This window comes from Platalea leucorodia (genome assembly GCF_965183815.1).
Source record: "Platalea leucorodia genome assembly, chromosome: 7".
NCBI lineage: Eukaryota > Metazoa > Chordata > Aves > Pelecaniformes > Threskiornithidae > Platalea > Platalea leucorodia.
In genome coordinates this window covers 31,669,709-31,692,048 of record NC_138829.1, presented here as the reverse complement: position 1 = coordinate 31,692,048, position 22,340 = coordinate 31,669,709, and the positions used below count along the sequence as shown (strand labels likewise).

Genomic DNA, 22,340 nt, shown 5'->3' with positions numbered 1-22,340 from the left:
CAGAAGCATGACTGTTTATAACCACTGCGTTTTCTCGTCCCCCCTTTAATCTTTCTAAGAGAAGACTAGAAAAGGGAGAAGGGAACTTAATGCTAAGTAAATAGACAATCTGCACGTGAAATGCCCAAGATGACATCACCTGGAAGAAATAAATAAGTTATTGCTCTGAACTGTGGTTAAATTTTTTAAATGGACTACAACAATTCAAGAATGACTCATCATGGAAACATTTCCAGTGCCTGGCCAGGTAGATCTGAAGGTCAAAAAGATAAGCAAAATATTTAGAGAATGTATTGTTGCTCCACTGAAGATAAAAAGAAGTGTTCTACTGACTTAATAGGTTTACTCAGGATTTCACCCATGCACATAAATAAATGGGATTGAAATTAATGTTAGAAAATGGTGATACTAATATTCCTCACTTGACATTCTGTGTTCAGTTTCTGTGAGACCGACCCAAAAAGTACGGTAAGAGAAAAGAACTGATGGATGAGAAAAAACACTGGAGGCATGAAAGAGACCTCCATATAAGGAGAGACTAAAAGACTGGAATTGTTTCATTTGGAGAGGAAATGAGTAAGAGTTTACGGGATTCAAGAAGAGGAGGAAGCCAAAAAAAAACCCAAAAAACAAACAAAAACCCCCCATACATAACGCCTGTAGTATAACTTTCTGCAGCAACAAACTAGAGCGATAGGAGTCTTCATGTCTTAAGAAACAGACAAGCTCTCCAAACTTCTTTTTGGCAACAAGTTACACCTTAACTAGGTTAACAGAAACATTCTTGGGGCCTCTTTAAGAGCTGGAGTGAGCCAGATTTCAGTTGGAATGACACTGTCTCCAGGCTTGAGTCACACTACCATCCATATATAAAAATCAGCAGATTGCAACCTGTGGCAGTTCCTGAGTCTCTTCCTTCCTAGTTTCCGTTTCAAATTGTTATATTCCCCAAGGGAAGGAGGTTTGTTTGTGCTCAGACCTGCTTTAGCTACAAACCTCAAGCACTTCCTAAAAGAAGATGTGTATCTTACCACAAAGGGTTGCAAACATCATTTATTGGAAATAACCATAAGACTGTGTATTGCTATTTGCTCTTTCAAAATACCAAAGCCAGCAGTCAGCCAATAAAAGTAAATTCAATGAGTTTAATAGTGATTTTTTACATAAGCCGTATTTAATTTGAAACCTACTGGAGCAATGAGTTATTGAGACCATGAATTCAGAGAGACTGAAAAAGCAGAGAGATTCTTCAAACAGTGGATTTCTTTCCCTGACATATATCCAAGCAGTGTAGAATATACTGTTGACAGGTTAACACCACAACTCATCTGATGGGCAAGTTATTCCAAGTGGGTTACCTTTTATTTCTCATTATGCTCCTCTCTGAATCATTTACAGCTACTCTCCATTCAAGACTCACTACTACCAATTAACAAATACACTGATACAAATGTTTGGTCAAGCATGTATTGGTCAAAGAAACTGTCAAATGAATGCATCAAATACATGACAAATCAAAGAGTTTTCTGCTTAGCCTAGGCAAAGTTTGTTCCCCATTACATGTTGTAGCTAGTGAAAATGAAGTGGGACACACAGTTATTTGATGGAAGGGAATGGAATCTGGTGAGGAAATCTTCACGTTTTGGCAGCTTTATGATTAGAATCTGTGTTAGCAGCAGCAACAACTGAAAGAATACAAAAACTGAGAAAAGGAAAAAGACAATTTAATTGAAATTTTCTTACTGACATACTCAAAAAAAGACAATTTAAGTTTTTTAGAGGTAAACAATTTTTTTCTAATATACAACTTCAAATGAACATATAGCAGTGGTCTCCAAAGTGGTGGGCACACACCCCTGGGTGTGCACCAGACAATTCATTAGGGTGCAGGAAGAACATATTAGAACTTCAGCAACACATGTAAGTTATAAATAAATATACGTATATTGGGGGTGTATGCTCAAAAATTTTTAGTGATGGGGTGAACAATAAAAAAAATTCAGAGACCACTGATCTACAGGACTTTGCCACTCTACCTTTAAGAAAAGCCCGAGTGCTATTAAAGACACATCCTGTGAAATAATTTATAGCCATGTCCAAGTTTCACACACCATAGAGTAAGGAAAGACTAAATAGATTAAATAAATTTGTAAAACAGTAAACAGAGTTGATTCATCCTTTGATGGAAATATGTTTTCTACTAACATGCACTTTCATTTTCTCCATCAATACCTTTTTAATTATAAGCATTTAGTATTGATTCAGAATGCTAATCAGATGATACCATCACATTAAAAGTACAAATGAGCATAGAAATATAAATTAAAATGTAGGACAATATACCACAGACTCGAAGTTTCATTCATAACCTCAAGTCTTCTGAGAAAGGATCAGCTAAAGTGAGGGCTGCTGAAGTCTAATACTTGAATAATCTATTGAGCTACTGTTACTAAGTGGGTTGTGTTAGACCCAGTCATAATGATAATACCTAAAACCTTTTAAAGAAGGGGAAATGTGATGTGTATCATATTAAGAAAACCGAGTAAAAATGAATAAGGGGAAAAAATTGCCTCACCCAAGTGAGAATAAGAAATTTTAAGGAAAATAAGGGGTTTTTTTAAGTTCAGAGGTTTTACCATATATACCTACTATATCATATAAAATGAACATCAAGAATTTAATAGAACTACTTTAGAAGCTGATAGGCATTTTTTTTTTCAATGCATTAACTGCAATGAATGTAACTAATGAACTGTAATCAGCTTCAATCCCACCTTTCTTGGAAAGCTGGCTACACAAGTTATTGATGCATAATAATTAAAAATCATGTAATTGCTTATTCTACCTTAATCATAACAGCACAGAAAATTTGCAGGCATTGAGGTTACTCCTGTTAAATTGATGTAACTTCAAAAATGTTTCTTTTCAGTGAAATCTTGTGATAAGGATACAAAATCATAAGAATGACTGGATCAGACCAAAATCTACTAAGCCTGGAATCCTGACTTTCAAAAAGGAGTTCCCAAAGCAGCATCAGCATCTGGTGGTATTTCCCCAGACGACTACCTCTGATGCCCATGCTTTGCAGCAAAAACATTCTCTGAAGCAGAGAAGAGGTCACAAAGACAGATGGCACAAGGGCAGTGACATTAAAAGCGTTTTCTGTTTTGTCTCTACTCCTTTCCTAAGAATTCCAAGAATTATATTTGCTTTTCTTGACTAGCACTCAACACTAAGATGACATTTTCATATTATAACTTGAACTTCTCAATTTTTGGTAGTATCAGCGAATTCTGAGCCCCTTGTTACATAGATAAAAATCAAGAAATTCCCCTGACACTTTATATTGAGCTATACTGAATTTCATCTGGGGTGACACTGACACTTTACTAATCATGCTTTCCAGATCATATATGAATGTATTTACCTGCACAGACCTAAGAACCTCTGCTAGTGACCTGCTTCCACTGTGAAAATAGCATGTATTTCTACCCTTTGTTTCCTAAGTTATAAATAGTTATGTAACCATTTGAGCACCTATCCTTTCATGAAAGCATAGTTTCTTTATGAGCCTTTGGAGAAGAAAGTGTTTGTGTGACTTCTGGAAAACCAAGTATGCTATCTCAATGAACAGAAAACTTGACATTTCATTAAACAGCACAAATAAACTGAAAATATGTTATCTCTGAAAATTGGATAATTAAAGGTGTACAATGTAGGATGTCTGATCTATTAGCTTGCAGTGGAACAGTGACCTCTCATGAAAAGGTCCTGTCCTGACAGAAGGATTTGTGTAGCTTCTCTCAAGGAAAATGCATCTTCCCTACCAGTAGCATTTTTTCCAATATTTAGTTTAATTTTTTTATAAATACAAAATGACATCATTTATGATTACAAACTAATCAAGCTTTAAAAATGACATCTAAAATCTTGACACAAGTGAGAAATTATTAGAGTTCAAAAAGCTTACTTAAAAATGTAATTTTATTCCTGTGAAAAAATACACTGCTTGCTTTCTTGCAATCCACATTCACAATATCTTGTAATTATTTCACATTTTCTGCTGCTGAAATAATCATTAAATACTAAAAATGCATAGAAAGTCCCAAGGAAGAATAACTAGCATGACCTGTACTTCTGTAAGAGCACCAGAAGCAAAGGTGACACATTAACTGCTTCCCTACTAACATTTGCCTGTCGCGTATCATTTTACTCAGTGTGTATGGTCGATGATGCAGCCAAAGAACATAAGGAAGTGATGTTGATAGGATATCTATTTTTTTTTTTGTCCTATTTTTACCTACTCCCTCCTGCAGCAGAAAGAAAAGAACGGTAAGGCAAGATGGGAGGGGGAGTTCAGAAAGATTCTGTTGATGCAGAAAAAATACGAATCTTGAAGTCAGTATCCAGAAGGTAACAATTATAACACTTATGAGCTGAAGAAAAGACAATTAGACAAAACAAAGGCAGCAAGAATCTTTTAGTCCTAAGAACTTCAAACACAAATCATCTATCTGAAATTCATGATCCAAGAATGATGTAGGCTAATGAACAGCGAGGGATACAAAAATCAAACCTAATCAGTATTAAGCCTTACCTCTACAGAAAAAAGAAAAAAGATGACAGCTAGAGACAATTAAAAGGACACAGAGGAAGAATAATTGCAACAGATATCATCTTAGACAGGATAGAGAAAAGACAGTTGTATTTCTCAAATACGTCAGAAAGAGCGTGTTACCATAGCTATGAAGACACCAAGAGAAGGATGCTTTTCAATGACAACGAAGCAAAATCGCGAACTGTGATCAACTATTTAAGTACTATAGAATGATGCTCAAAGATATAACATCATAATGTTTATCTCAAGGAGCTGGCAGTTGAACTAACATTACAATCCAGTTATACGTTGATATATAGCACTTACTATAATTGTATAGTTATCCACAGCTTTTATTCAGTTCAATATATTTTATCATATATAAGACAGTACAAACTGTACTGAATCCAAATAAAACGTCCACATCTAATGATCATGTGGTGTACTGTCTATGTGATATTAAAACAGAAACAGCTTCTTAACAAAAGCAGTGGATCAATTCCTGCCCTCATCAGCTCAGCAAGGGAACGTAAAATAGCTGCTATTTGACTTTGTTGCTTCAGGAATCCTGCCAAGTTGAGCACAACTGCTCACAGCAATCAGATGAAGTACATTCCACTAATTTGCACAAGATGTTAACGTTTCATCATCTGCCTTCCAGCAGTGGGCAAAAGTCTCTTACATCCCAATGTAATTTTGCCCCAGTAAAAATAGATAGAGTTTTTATAAGCAAACTCATATTAAAACTGTAAATATAAAATTGTTTTTTGCTCTATATAACATGAAAAGACTTGGCAAATTTACACAGCAGTTTTTAATAAACTCTCATGAATAAGGTATAGCGTAGGACATAAACTATGGTGGCAAGAACATAAGTCTGAAGGCATCTAAAGTAATTGTTTCCTTGAAGTCCTCGAAAAACAGATCTCAAAAAGAGTCAGTACAGAAGTATAGAGCCACAGCAACTCTCATTTGTCCACTTGTTCTCTAGAGTCTGTGCTTCCATTTAAGGGAAAAACGGCAAATATAGTTCGTCCGAAAAAGGTCATAAATACACAGATGAAGTGGTGGTGGTTGCATCTACAGACAGCTTGAAATAACAACTTCAATGCATCCTTCATTTTAGAAAAAGGTTAACTCATCTACAGTCCAGAGCTCATGTAGTAACTTAATGTAAAAACTTCTTAACTATTTAACTTCTCCAGAAAGAAAGGCTATGAAGGACTGTACCTCTTGATCATTAATATGTCTTTATTGGCTTTAGCAAATGGCAGTTGAAATAAATGATATTTAATATGTCTTTATTGGCTTTAGCAAATGGCAGTTGAAATAAATGATATTTAAAGGCCAGTCAAAAGAATACCAAACAGCTTCAAAAACTAGGAGTTAAGTTTAAAGAAGCTAGTTTATCAGAGTAAGCACATTCCATTCTGTTCAAATCTATTGTAAACTTTACATTATGTTACTTTGGTTCACATTTGCATCCTTTATTTCGTGAGTGGAACATGAAAGTTACCTTTTCACAGGTCCAGTTGAAGCTTGTAGCAAATACTACTTAATCACATCAAGACTGAAGAACACTTTTCAACTTAAGCTCACCTTACATAAATTTACTTCCTTTTCTTGAGCAAACAGTAAGACTGCATTTTAGAGAGAGACACCTACAAAGATGCAACTGTTGGTTTCTCTTCCTTTCAGTGTTTATGAATGATTGATTACTCATTTACAGCCATCTTTGATTGTAACTTTGACTGCGACTTCTGTACCTTGCTTCCTGGTTTGGGCTGCCTACTAATTTTTTGAGAGTATTCTAAGCAAAAGGAATCCTTCCTACAAATATAGCTTGATAAAATCCTTTCTCCAAAAGTTCAGATCCTTTTTCAGTCTGAAATGCAATTTAACTAAGTAAATGACAGATTCAGTGAGCACATCAGTGGAGATTTCCACAGCACTAGTAAAGGACTTTCCTCTTTTTGCATCAGGAGACCAGAGGAACTTTTTGAACATTTTGAAGAAGAAATGAAATAGAAAATGCACAGCTAAGAAAACAGCAACACGGCAAGCAATATGTTACTGACAGAATGGTATTAGTGATATTGTTCAATGAATGCCCAGGAGTGCAGCCTAAAAAAGCAACTGGATTCAACATACAAATTTGTTGTTTTAATACGTTTCTGAAATGTTCCCATACCTCCTATACAAACACTATCAGAATCCCACGTAGTCAACTGAAACAAAGTGTTAAAACAGATAATATTTTAAAAATACATAAAATAAAAGGAAGAAAACAATATAAGAGGTAAAAATAAAACCGTATTTATGAGGGCTACTAATGTTCATAACGAAAGTTCCCTTTTCCTCTTTTAATGTGCAGTTGACTGAATCTGTAACTCAACACACCCTTTTGCTTCCACTCTCATAATAATGCCCGACCTTTCACTTCCAAAATACCAGAATCTATACTGGCACTGAATGACGATTCATCTGGCTGACTGCAATAGCCCGTGCTTATCTCCTCTGGACCAGTCAGCAAACAGACACACAACAACATTTGTTCAGTGAGTTACGCGATTCTTACACTCCATTAAAATCCTACTGCATAATGCACCAAGACAAAATGCAAGTAATAATGTTAATTATGAACATAAAAGCACAGCAGGTGCTGCATTCTGAGCTGATTAAACTTCTTGTGTTTCACCAGAAACCTCTAGCTCTACCACAAACTGTTTCAGTTATATTGTATGACATCCGCAGGTATAATTTTCTTCCCTAAAATGGACTGAAGTGCTTCAGCTACAACCAGTAACTCTTCTCAACTATAAAGTTTTCTAATAAATTTTCATATTTCTCAAGAACCTGTAATATAAGCTGTAAACCAGAAGATGATCATATTTATTATTCCTTAAACTGCCAAGAACATAAGTACAATAAGAAAAAAAATTAATCACAGGTTGTCCAGCCTTTATAAAAGACCTTGTAATTAAGTAAACTACAATGAAAACTAGAAAATGCATAGTATTAGGATATGAACTGATTGTATAACCCCATAGTACTAGGACTGACAGTTCAGCTTTCTCTACCCTGACCAGTATCGACATGTGCAATAAAAAAATGAATGCAGTGGATCAGTACAGCTTTTGACATCAGATATCAGTGCCTCAGGGGATGTTTACCCACAGCACACAGAGTCTTCAGCAGCAAAGCTGTAGCAGTAACACTATGTTCTACTGCTTTTTTCAGACCATAATACACCTTGAATTTACAGAACTTTAGAATGTATATTCTATTTAGATATTTGTAACGTAGGCTAGAAATAAAACACTTCAGCCAGTTCAGCATAAGTATCTGAACATATATTGCATTTCTTTTGTCCTTCCCACTGCTCAAATGCTCAATATCATCCACTGTAGTGCTCAAGGCTAACCTCTCCTGTTTTCAGAGAGCTTTTTTCCTCCCTTCAAAATAAATTTTCAAGGCATATCCAAATTATTAAGTATCATGAAAAAATTCATATGGCCCTGTGTTTAGGTGGATTTTTTTTTTTAATTAAAAAGGAGAGATAACCCATCTTCAGCTAATTTGTGATGCACTATTGCCAAAATCTATAATAATTTGAAACTACGTCTGAATATATTTCAACGAAAAACCCGCCTGCATTAGTTTGAATACTTCCCTGAACACTACAGCTGTTTATATAGTTCTTTCTCTTCTCCAGTGTTGCAGAACTGGGAATACGTTCCTCCCCTCCATGACACAGGAATCTTAACATTGCAGAAATGAATTGTTGCACTTAGTTAAGCGTCATCTGTGGGAGGACACTGATGCTCTTGAGTGTCTATGGAGGAAATGTATTTAATTTCTTCTATAACTTGAGACATCTGACTGAAGGCTTTCATTTTTAATAGTGTAATCATCAGTCAGGCCATGACATATTACGAGTTTCATTTGCTGTCCTTCACATTTAGAGAGAAAGCCAGTCTTCTGAGCACAGTGTTGTCTAGTGAAAAACACTGAACTGTTAGCAGATCAGTCTGTCTAAATCCAGCAATTTCTGCAATGTTAAAGTTCCTGTCCAACTGGAGGAGGAAACCATTCCCAATTCTATAATATTGGAACAGGTAATGTGTGGCTGATCTTTTACTTACTCTTGCTGTAGTGTTTAGGAGCTGGTATTACAGCATGTCAATATAGAAAACATGTCTTAGCAATTACTCTTCACAGGAAACTCCTGCAGTAGGACCGGAGGAAGACTGAAAGCAGATGCAAGTTGATGAAAGCTGGGATTTCAGCTTCAAGAAATCACACTGAGCAATCTGGTATGACAATGCAACTGAAAAGGTGCAAAACAACTGACCCACCCCTTTTCTTGGGTTTCAGCTGTTAAACTCCTTGAGATATCACCAACTGATGACTGAGTGGTCTCCACTCCTCCTTTTCTGGCAAACCTCATGTTGCTGTCAAGGTTTCATAAGAAGATCTCTTTACACAGCTAGGTGGGTAACAACTGGTTTTGGTTTTTGTTTCTGGTTTTTTTTTTGTTTTGTTTTGGTTTGTTTTTTTTTAAGCTGATTTCAGTGTTTTGTTAAAAAAATCACAACTGTTGGTGTAAGAAGCAGCTTGCATCAATTAACGACATCACTTTAAAACCTCATATGTGCAACTGTACTAGCAGAAAGGCATTTATGTGTGTGTAATCTACAAAGACAAGTTGCATGAAGAGGTATGAGTAATGAAATGATATTTTTTCCTGAACTCATACCATTGTAATTGAAGAGAGAAAAAAGTCCTCAACTCCATGAACTACATGAACTACATACTTAAGCAGTGGTTCTCCATGAAGCCCCATATAATTTTGGGATTACCAAAGTAGTGCCAGAAGAAAACACTTGTTTCTGGAGAAAAAGAGGGAAGAAGATCTGTAAATGAAGTTTATTAGTCTATAAGAGGAGTTGTGACATCTCACGTTTTCTTTCCCAGTACCTTAGTAAAGTAATAAGCAATAGAAATGTTTGCCTTCAAAGCTCAAATTTGGATAATCTTCTTATGATTTTGTTATGTCAAGCAACGAATAAATTAAACTCCTACAATTTTCTTTGGGGTTTTGTTTGTATAGCTGTTACAATGCAGACCTACTTATCTGAGGTGCGTGCTTGTAATGTCTTTTCAGTCCCGTTTCACCATATTGTGCTATGATGATTTCCACTAGATTAAGAGAGAATACCATTTGATTAAATATGAAGGAACAGTGAGCTTCAGTTTTGTAACTAAAGCAGCAAAAGGAAGACGAGGGAAAACGTGGTCTCGTTGCTGAATGGGACAGGCAACCTAGTGACAAAAGCTAGGGAAAAGGCCAAGGTGTTCAACGCCTTCTTTGCCTTAGTCCTTACTGGCAAGACAAGCCTTCAGGAATCCCAGATCCCTAAGACCAGAGGAAAAGTCTGGAGCAAGGAAGACTTACCCTCAGAAGACGAGAATTAGATTAAGGAACATTTAAGCAAACTGGACATACATAAATCCATGGGGCCTGACAGGTTGCGCCCACAAGTGATGACCCATGTCATTGCACAGCCACTCTTGAGTACTGTGCACTGTGTCCAGTTCTGTACTGTGTCCAGCTCTGGCCTCCCTAGTCCAAAAGAGACGTGGTCTTAATCTAAATAATAATCTAATCTAAATCATAATCTAAAAATAAATAATTTGTCATCTTTTGCACAGGGTCAGAGTACATTTCTGGTATGCACAATCAAATGTATTGGATGAACATTGTGCGAACTTGATTATTTGACATGAATATCATTACTTAGGGCATAATTTTTTAAAGTATTCCGTACTGTTCTAAATCTATTGGCTCTGAAGCTAGTTTAACAGTAAGTGCTTTTAAAAAGAATACTTTATCAGCTTTGCTAATATAAAATACTATAAATACACATTTATTTGCATAAGAGCTAGATAACAATTTTAGGAAAGGAAAGGCCCAAGGAAGACTTTCAAATCTTTTGGCAGAGAGGAGAAAAATGATTTCTTAAATTGTTCAATAAAAACATGGGAAAAAAAATCAAACAAAACTCTTTGGGCCATATGGAATTCAGAAACCAGTGTATCTTGATGGAAGAGTCTTAAGATTCCTCAACCCTAACTTGTAAGTAAAAAAAGCCACTTCATTTTAGTGAGGACTTAAGTGATGGCTGTAGTTAAGATTACATAAATTAAGCACTCTCAAAATAACATGTGACACAGCTTTTAACACTGGACTGGTGGTTGGTCAAAGAGACAGTAATACTTCTCCCTTATATTTTCCAGAAGTAGCTTTAGATATACTAGGAGGAAAAAAAAAAAAGGGGGGGGGGGGGGGGGGGAACAGGATGGGACACAAAAAAACCCAAACAAAACAGAACAAAACAAACAAGATACAGCAAGAAACTAATTCTATTACTAACTAACTACTGCTAATAGGATGATAAAACTGAAACAAGAATTATTCTCAGGGATTAGAACCATTAATTGCTTTCAGTGAAAACAAGTTAACAAAATCAAGAATTAAAGACTCAGAAACACTATGACTATGCAGGTATGATCACACCCTATTTCCTGTAAAACTATGAAGCAGTATGCAAAAAATTATAATATGCATAGTTCTCAATACGTCATAATCTTACACATGCATTTTGCATTGTAAATTTATTTAAGATACAACAATTTCCTTAATCTATGAATTTTCTCCATTACAATGACCTTCTAAAAGATTTGGATCCCCTATATTCTCTATTTTCCTTTTCTTTTTTATAACTCATCACGACACACTGCTACAGTTGCACAACTTTTGACACAGTTGATACAGTCAGTGAATTGCAATAGGGAAATAGTCCATCACAGAAATGACGTAAAACAATAATAAGGTAATAAACAAAGACAAATTTCTTTCATGAGTTCATCATGAATAAAACCAGATAAAATGATACAGCTGATCTATACTGTCAACAACTGTATAACAGAATTAATTAGGAAGCATATAATAGTGCATTTTGGGGATTTACTTTTAGCTAAAATTTGGTTACTAGAACACAGTACAACAGCACTTTGTGATATTAAAAATTCCAGGCCTTCAGCCAGCAATGTATACTCTAGGCTGGCAGGCGAGAGGCAAAAATATATGGATCCTAGGCAATTGTAGGTACCACCCACACTTTCACACAGCGCTGGTTTAATAGCCTTCCTCTAAATATTGCAGAGTTGCTTATGCTTGACCACTTTTGTGGAGAGACGCTTCACCTAAAAAATAAAACCATAAATCCCCTAATGCTCTTAAACAGTATAGTTCTCCTTTACCACTTGCAAGTACTGCATAAAGTGCTGCTCTTGAAGATTTAAAGTTACTTGCCTAATTTTGGCGAACTGGAAGATATGAGGTCTCCATTTCAAAAGCATACAAACAATACATCAAATATCGCACTAAATTCCTTGCTGATTTTTTTTTCCCCACTGCCTCTGATTTACTGATCTGGAGTGATTATTTTCTGTGGGAAATATGAAATAGAGATTACTGGTATCTTTTCAAAAGGGAAAAATTTGTTTCCTGATATGGGAAGGATGAATGATGACTTACAGGAATGACTTGCATTATTCCTTATTGTACTTCTTCCTATTCTAATCAAAGAGTATGGAATAGGATCCGATACAAGAAAACTACATTTAAAAGCTCAGTTGGCTTAGATTATGTGACCTAACTCTTACCTCCACTCTTTTCAGCATCCATTAGGACTTTGGCTTTCTCTTCACTAATCCTACACTCTTCTATAGATTCAATTTCTACTTTTGTACGACATACACATCTCCCTATTTTTAAGCATCTTTCCAGATGCTCTAACTGCATGTTCCAACAGCAAAAATAAAGCCCTTCAGCCATCTTCTAAGTTTTATTTATCAAATACTACCTTTACATTTTTACAATTCCAGCATTCACTTTACTGCATATCTTTGTAAACTTTACATCATTCTTACTCACATATCTCATACCTTCTTACATCTAATCTTTTGACAAGTCCTATTGACACCTAATGGCATCCCCAGACTTCCTCTACATTCCAGTCATATAATTTGTGCTCATTTCCTACTTCACTTAGAGTAATCCACTCTCCATGGCCAGTCTGCTGACCAAACATGCTCCTTAAATCCATCTGTCATTTCATTGCCTCCAAAATTTGGCCTTTCACCTCATGATTCACTCATACTACATCTCTTCTTACATCCCTTCACCTGCTAGTCACCTTCAGACTATAACTTCTATTCTCTGGCTTTGCATGGACTTATATTATCAACTTGTCTCCTCTGACTTTTGTATTTCCTAGGCCCTAAATAGTTATTTTCTTTTGTTCCACCTTTTCACCTTCCATACCATCATTTATACCTGTCACACAATCACTAGTCCTGTACAAGAAACATCTAGCACTTCTTTTGAAGAGCCATCCATAAATAATATATATTTCTGTAATTTTATTTAAAATTATCTAGAATTTAAATTTTCCTCTTCTCTTGCTTTCCTAATTTTAAAAATAAATCACGTAAGGAGTCAGACCAGCCTTGGCAGGCATTGTTATGTAGGGTTTTGAAAAAGCAGTTACTCTATTTCCAGTGGATATTTTCATGGCACTTCATGTAAGGTAAAAGCTAATAATCCTTACTTTAAAAGAAGCCAGGTCACTGTTAGCAAGAACAGCCTTGACAATTCCTCCACAGGCAATTATGAACTGACTGCATCGAGTAATAGAAAAAATGCATACTCTATCCAATTAAATATTAAACTGTTGATACTTCACTCAAGATATGTGAAGACCAATTCTAATTTTCAAATGACTCTGTTAATTAAGTAAATGTTAAAATATCTATTGTATTTTGTTTTTACTTGTTACATTTTGTTTCTACTGTGCTTCTTTGAAGCCACACAGGATTTTTTTCCTCTAAAAATGTAGAATATACGTATTTCAAATTGCTTGTTAAAATTAACCTGTTGCTTAACTAGTAATATGGACAAAATAAGGCTGTTAAGTATACAGTGCAATAGAAAAAAAAAAATAATTAATAGGCACGTCTATACACATCTGAGACAGATTTTGACCCAGCACAGGTCAAAGTCCATACAAACAAAATTTCCTTTTTCTTGAACCCTAACTGATACAAAAATACTGTGGATGTTCTTGGTTGCAAAAGCATGACAGTAATTTTCACTGTTTTTTAGTTACCTGACAAGACAACTTCAACTAGGTCTCCTTCTTGGATATCTGCAGCTGATTTCACCAACTGTAGAATGTTTTCAGAGGTAGGGTCATGACGGAAAAGCAGAATTTTGTCATACATTCCGTAGAAACCACATTCGGGAAACTGCAAATACAAACCCATGAGAATATATTACACTGTAAAATATATACCTGTAAAATACAATTAATATAATTAAATTTTGAGGGCAGACTAGACCATTCCTCAGACTAGTACCAAACAGGATATGTATGTTTTCATATATGACAATATTTATCACTGTATCATGGCTTCTCCCCCAAGCAAGTAAGCTCATTTGCCTTTCTCTTCCTCTGTGAGCAATGTGGTATCCAGTAGGAAATGAAAGAGAAATAAGCGCATCCCTTAGCCACTGCTGATACCTTTTTCAAAAGGCAAGCTCCTCAGCAAGGTGATCTAATTAGACTCTCCTGGAGCAAGCGTTTGGACTAGATGACCTATGGAGCTCCCTTCCAGCCTATATTATTCCACGATTCTATTAACTCTCCCCAGATTAATGCCAAAAAGATGCCTTGAGGCCAGAAGAAATATTTTTCAGCTCTGCCTAAGACACAATGCCTAAATGATAGCTCATTAGGAAATACCTATTTCTTGAGACTAAAGTTACTAGACACATAAAACAAGATTTCCAAACTTAATCATAATTGTCTATTTCGACGCAAAGAAGTTGGAGCTTTGAAACCAGATTAAATCCTGTTTACACTAAAAAAGATTTAAAAAAACCTCAGAGGTTATAAACTAAACTTGAGATTATTATCTAAGCAACATTTATTTCAGTTGTTTTTTTTTTTTTGCTGCAACACAAAAGTATGAGTTAATTTTTTTCATGCTCCCAGTTTAAAGAACTAAGATTTTGTTTTGAAAACATAGCGAAGAAACCCTTTTTCTGATACAAAAGATCCGGTTCAATTTTACATCACTGAACAACTCCATATATCATTTGGGAATTTTATCAACATGCAGTGAAAGAAACACAATGATAAGCATAGCAAAAGATAAACTAGCAGTTTTTGAGGTTATAATTACTTTGAAAAGAACGCAGAATAGAAGGAACCCCACAAAAAAGTACTTTAAAACAATATATGCATTACTGACTACCGGAAACTTTGGAACCTATCCAAGTATCCAAAGAAATTTATAATTTTTTTTTTTTTTTTTAAGCTTTAAAGCATGCACTGAAAAGAGACAAAATGGCCAGATCCCTGGTTTTAATGAAATGCATCTAAATCTCTGAAGTTTTTTCTGTCTTATTTCAGATTATAAGTACCAACCCACTGCTAATTCTTGATTGGGCAGATTACCCGCCGGAAAAAAAAGTTGCTATATATAGTTATTCATACAGGTTTTATACTGAACGGAAACAATTTCCAGACTCTGAAACATAAAACATTCTCACAGAATATCTGCAAAATTCTGCTATGGTGCATGTCTTTAAAGATGCAGAATTTTTGTGCATGTGCACCACATTAAAAATCCTAGATAGTTCACTTATCTATGTGATATGAGATACTATTTCAAGGCCATTTCCTTAAGCACCTTTATCATCAACTAATTATGAACGGAAAGAATTGGCAATCTGTTGCCAAAGTTTGAGAAGACTGGCACCAACATCAGCACAGGTACTTCTAAACAGGCATTACAGTTACACATATAAGAGAGATACATATTTGTAAAACTTTCCTAGTAACCAGTTAACCATTCATATTCACAACCTCAGTTGAATGAATAGTCACAGTAACAGCAAGGTGTACTTTACCATGTTCATAAAGCTGAAAATGGCTTACAATGACATGCTCAATTCACATTTCCAAAATATTTCTCACTGATGATTACCATCTCTATGTGGACCAAAAACTTGCTCTCTAAAAGTTTGGTCTGTTGCCTTCTAAAATCATTATGCATGGTTTTATTCTTGTTAAGAGGAGCAAAAATGGAATTTTCCATTTTCATATTCCTCTGTAAAATAATGAACACTGAGTAACCTAATTCTGTAAAAGATATGCATTACCACATCCAGAACTTACAGAAGCAACACCAGGTGGAATAAAATTAGTAAAGATGGATACTGAATTTTTGTTTATTTAAAATAAAACTATCATATAGGCCACACTACTAATGGAGTTGTTAGCCAGCCAAAAGTCACCTTTTATCATAAAATAAACAGCGAAGCAATGAAATGCTGCCATATTTGGATGATTCCACTGTGCAGGTACCTTCTACTTGCTTCATACTTTCCTTCGAAAAGTGCCTTTTCCTGGGAAGCCAGGAACCATTCTTGACTGTACACAGGCATTATTATTGGTGTCTACACATCAAAAACATTCAATTTTTATTCAATTACCAAAAGAGATGTAATATTAACTTAAAGTTGATATGGTTCCTTATTTTAAAAATTTACCAAGAAGGTAAAACGGTAGAGTTTTGGAAAGAGAATGTAGACAAAACCGATTTTCATTCCGCAAGAATATGAATCTGTGCGTCTTTGTGTCTGCCTGTTACTCTATAGCTGTATTTTAATGCTAAAGTAATATCCTCTATCATCTTAACTAAAGGAGAAGGAGCAGAAGAGACTTAAAGTTTCAATAGAATTGAAATAAACTCCTAAATATTGTAACAACAGTAATTTTCACCTAAGGGAGGAATTTCGGCGCAACAGTGCAAAAATCCTAAAAAAAAAAGTTCTCTTACATGGAATATTCTTGCATAAAGACAACATAACCTAGATGACATTTTCTCTCACAGTCCCAAATGTGAAGACGAAATATTTCAAGTATCACATACTTAAGATGCAGTAAGTATTAAGGATTAAAATTGTAAGAATAAGCCAAATAACGCTGAAGGACCTTAATTCTCAAGGTATCATTGTTTCCAAATCTCATTAAAATAATAAATTTTTCAACCTAGATCCACAAGCATTTTTCTAATTCAAGAAAGAACTAAACTCATGGCTTAGGTGTGAAATAGTTACTCTAGCTTTTAAAGAAATTTGCTTTACATTAAGCATAAGTGGGAGTGAATCAAAGCTTTTGAAAGGAGATGCAATCTGAACTGCAATTACTCTCTTCATCCATACAGGTGTTAGCGTAGCCTAGATAACAGAAAAGCAGATGACACAGGCACTAAGAAACACCCAAGTGTCTTACAGAGCTATTCAACATCCAACCTAGAAGCGCTGAGCTGAACCTAAAAGCCTGCTGGAGCCACTCAGATGCCTGTGTCATGGTGCTCCACGGCTGGAGAAGCTCTTCTCTCACTCCAGCACTTGAGCGGGCAGTGGGGAGATTCACTCTTGTCCTAAGTGTTTTGAATTTAGAGCATGCATGAGAAAGTAATCCCGGTGGGATTATAATTTTAATGAAACAGATTCCTACCTTGCTACAGTATACAAGCCTGATGGCATGTCATAAGAGTGAGAATTTTCTTTTACGGAAGCAGTGAAAAGTTTAAAATATCTTGCAAAATGGGCACGGATGATCTTTTTCAAACACTGAAAGAATTTTCTCCTTTCACTGGATTTCAGAAATAATACAGGCATTTCCCTCTGAACTCATTATGACTTAAATTGTTTGTTCCCTCTTTATATTCCCATTCCATTTCCTCTTTTCAAATTAGCTCTATTTTGTCTACCTATAAAAGTATTCGCTATATTACATGTATTGTATATGTATAAATGTGTGTATTTTGAGATATCATTTATTATATTCTGTAGAGAAAAATGAATTCAATCACAACATTTTTTTTGGTAAATTATATACAAGAATTATCTTCTGGGTTCGAGTTAGTTTTCCTCAGATAAACTACTTTCATGCCAAGAAAGCCATTTCAATGGTGTGATTCTCCAAATAAAACATTGTGTAAGGACCAACTGTTGCAACAGTGACAAAAATATTCCCTCAGCTAAGCTTATTTCAGCCAACAATAATGTTGATATGCACAAACAAAAGTAAACAAAAAAGCAGCCACATTGCTTGGTACTACAACACTATAAATAGCATTTATTTTTCCCAAATACAGGGCAAAATAGGAAATGCATATATGTCAAGCTACCTAAAAGCTAACTAAAGCTAAGCTAGCTAAAAAGGATAGTATTTGATCTAAATTCCCAACACTAATAAAAGCCCTTGTTTCAGTATAATAGCTGCTTAAAGTAGAATTACCAGGAGTAAAACAGTCATTTCTATAATGAGGAAATACAGTATTTCTGGAAGAATCAGGAAAGTGGAAATTTGTTTCCATGGGGTTCAAAAGAAGGATCAATTTCTGGAAGCTTAACAAGTCATCAGCAGTCATTAAGACATCACAACTGTCCATATACACATTGGTTGCGTACTCCAAGTGTGAAATAAAATGCATCTTCTTAAACTGCTTTCCATGTGGTTTAATCTAAGGTGCATTAATTTACAACTGAAATAGGATAAATGACCTTTACAGCACAATAACTTGTTAAACTCCCACAGTTTAGTTGTGTATTTCAAGTGTGCCCCCCCCACCTTTTTTTAATAGAGAGAAAGATGAGCTCTCTAACATGATTTATATCACTTACAAAGAATTTGGGTTCCAGATTTGCAATTTAGCAAAATGTCTGTATTAATAAAAGTCTATCCCCAGCCTTGATGTTGTTATTTATTACATATTTTCCAGTGTCAAGAGAAGAAATTTTGGATAACACACTTCTAAGACACTTAAAACTACCAAATGTATTTGGTCTAAGAATGAAAGGTTCAGTGCACCTGAAGAGAAGTTGAAAATTTGGTTCACCATAGACACTGAAGTTCTGGAAAAGCTGAGAGTATTTTTTCAACAAAACTACTTAAAAAAAAAAAAAATCAGAAAAAAATACCAATAAGGAGGAATGCAATTACTGTTGAAGAGACTATCCAGTGTGCAATGTGAATCCTTTTAAGAGCCTTATTTCTATTTTCCAAACTTGTACTTTCAACTATGCTACTTAAGGTCAATTTATGAGAGATGTGTAAGACCACTAGGAAGATACATCATATTAGATATATCCCCCATAAAAAGGAAGGTTCTTTAGCCTAGACACATGTAGTCCCTGTCTGGGATTTGGGCATAAATGATTATAGTCTTCAAATACATAAAAGACTGGTGCCAATAGGAAGGGACTAATCTGTTTCTCCTCTGCATGGAACATTAAGGATTAGCAAATCTAAAACACAGGAAGGGATACAATACAGGGAATTAGAGTGGAGACAAGGAAAACTTTGCAAGGATAAGAATTTTAAAAAAAAAAAAAAATTTTTTTTTTTTTTTTTGCCTAAGAAAGGGGATCTCTATTACTGGAGGGTTTTTTAACAGAATAAATCAAACAAATGTCAGGAATCTGACTGCTGATCTTTCTGTGTTGGGATAGAAGGATAAAGTAGATGACCTCATAGGACCTAATGATCATGATGCTGAAAAATTTACTACCTAGAATAAATGGGAAGAAAAAGAAATGGCTAAATGTGTATTAGTAATTTTTATATTATTTCTTTATTAAGTACAACTCTCCTGGTCCACAAGCAATGTTAAATCTTGCTTATGCCTATTCACAGTGATATTAGGTCAAAAAAATGTGGAATTTGGCATGATTGTTCTCAACAAAACTGTCGTTATCATACAGAGAACACTCTATTATACATCCACAGGTTTTGTTCACTAATTTACTAAATCAAAGGTAATTTAATACAAGAAATTTTTTTTTGAAAATTGAAATATAAACTATCCTAATAAGATGTACAAGTATTAGCTTTGCCATAAGAGCAGTTAATGTTGTCCAGCCTTGCTATGTAGATTAGCCATTCATTATTATGTTTATATCAGTGCAATGGACTTACAGTGGAGGCACTGTATCATTCCCTCATTCCATATTACTGGTAAGCAGCCTGTAATGTACCAGAGGCATACCGTAGTACACTATAGGAAAACTACTGTAAAGGTTGTATCACATATAAACAACTATTACTCTCAAAGCAAACTATTATCTAATCTATAACATGCTCTTCTGCAAGAAAGGAAACATAATACACTATTTTTCATCATACTGACAATGACATCTAAAAAAAAAATAAATCACTCTCTGAAGAAACAAAATTCTGGCAATAAATAAACTGACTGTTTACCAGGCTTAAAACTTCAAGGAAGATCCGGATTCTGTGCCCTTTACAGGGCTGCACTGAGTTGACTTACAATTTGTCTGCTACTGATCAGTGTAACTATTTATAAAGCACACACATATAAGTTCACAGAATAAAAGGTTTCAGTCATTAGTGTAAAATAGCATTCAAATAAACAATTATGTCACAGTAAAGTCAAATTCATTTCAGACAGCTTGATGAGGAAAACTTTAGAGCTCATCTCCGTTTAAAAATCAGCTTTCACGGATGGCAGATGGCGACTGAAGTTTTAGCAAGACAATGTTTCTGGATCAAGCTGCAAGTTATTTCTTATTTGTCCACTTTTAAAAGGAAAATTAAATATTCTATTACCAAGATAGTGTTCATTACTGTTGCTTGTAGTGATTACAAATGTATTACAATTCTGAATACATGTTTATTGTTGAATAATAGTGATTTAAATTTGTTAGTTTATTAACTTTTAAACTATTAATATTTACTGAATGTAGATGCAGTGATTATTCACAGACTGCAAATACTACTTTAGTACTACTTTAATCAATTACACCTCCACAAGAAATAAGATCCATACATGTACCTCTCGAGAGGTGTGATTACCCTAAGGTTTACTTCTAAAAATTTCAACAACAAAGACCTAAATGTCAGTTTTCAGCGTTCCCACTCTTGCCTTTTCAACAATGCTTGTCTCTTCTTATGCCAGCAGTTTCTCCTTACATGTACTGTAGTGTTACCACAATAAAAGTGTATTATCGGGGAAAAGTGTAACAGACTTTCATTCCAAATACCGAGCCTTAAAAAAATGCTGTCTAAACATTCATATAAAATGTGTTTTATATGATATTGTAGCAGCTTTTATGGTAAAAAACAGGAAACACTACTAGCATTTGAAGTCACCCATAAGCACTGATGTTGTGTGCTTCTTTCATTTCCTGAAAATATCACATAACCGTTATCTACCCATTAAAAAAAAAAAAAAAAAAATTGCTTTTTCAGATGAAAAAAAAACTTGCCGGTCAGGATCTCAAGTAACAATTTGGTATTGCCCAGCTTATGGGTACAATGGCAGCAGATTATCCATAAAACATAGGGAAAAGGAGGCTTGGCACTAACCTATCCTCAGCAGATACCAAAGCAGAAGCAATTATTGAAGTGTTTTTACCCTTAGCAACTGTAAACATCTCAAGAAAATCCACCAAAATATTTCACCAATAACTGTACAGAAGCCAAATAATTATGCAAATTTTGGGTCTTCATTTAAAAAGACTTCAAGTGATACTACAAAAAAATTGCAGACTCCTATTAAATTTTAATAACTAGAACCTCTAATTATAAGTATTCAATAATTCATTTAATCCATTATCCATTGTATCAGTCAATAATTTCAATGGCCACATGCAGACACAAGCTGAACTATGTGCATCCATAACTGTGCTGTCTTATTAACAATTGTTCTCAATACAAGGATCAAAGACAAACTGCTGAGAAAAAAAAAAGGTGCTATTTTTTAAAACTCTATCCAATTACTGTGACAATCAAATAGTTCTATTATTAAAGAAATAGAACTTTAAAAGACCTGATACATCTAAATGTTAATGTATTTCCAATATGAATTGGGAAGCTTTCAATAAATAACAATAATTAACCATATACATAGTTATTTGAAAGGAGAACGTATTCAGTCTTCCTCTTTCTGTAGTAAAGCACAATTTCTAATAGAAATTAACTAAAACGAAAAGTGAGACTGTCTAAGGTGAGACAACTGCCTTACCAGTTTGGTTTAATAATTATGTATTCGGAAGATTAGCACAGTAGATATCGCAAATGAAAAACTGATGAGAAATAAAATTTCTTCCACATATAGAACTTTATCTGGAAGAGCTGGAAAACACATACTCTAAACATTGATGTTGGTTTCAGTGTAATTACTAATGTAATCCAATAGTCGAAAAAGTGTGTTGCTGTGATGTTTTCACAAAAATACTTCTTTCAACATACTAAAATTGTCTTGTTTTTGTAACAGAACAGGTAGATAGATTCTTAGTGCTAAAGGTGAAAAAAAAAAAAAAAAAAAAAAAAAAGTCCTCTTCTTGTTTCTGTCTTTTTGCAAGTTACTACAATTTTGCACATTTCCTGTAAGGGATAGTTTCTGTTGCTTTATTCTAGGAAGTAATGAGTTGTCTTTTTAATTTTTTCAGTCCTCATTGACCTTTTTCTTAACATTAAATTGAACTACATCTTTTTTAGTGATAACTGTTTTTTTCTTCTAAGTAGTAGCTATTTTTTCCTTCTAAACTAGTTAGATTTTTCCAAGCCTTCCC

At 34.6% G+C, this 22,340-nt stretch overlaps 1 protein-coding gene across 2 annotated transcripts in view; it reads right to left on the bottom strand.

The window, feature by feature from the left end:
• PRKD1 (protein kinase D1) overlaps nt 1-22,340 on the bottom strand; it is a 145,288-nt gene that overhangs the window by 57,224 nt on the left and 65,724 nt on the right. For both annotated transcript variants that reach the window (XM_082317007.1, XM_082317008.1), the window contains exon 2: nt 13,834-13,972. In XM_082317007.1, coding sequence (XP_082173133.1) covers nt 13,834-13,972 — 139 coding nt within the window. The remainder of the gene's footprint in view (nt 1-13,833; nt 13,973-22,340) is intronic.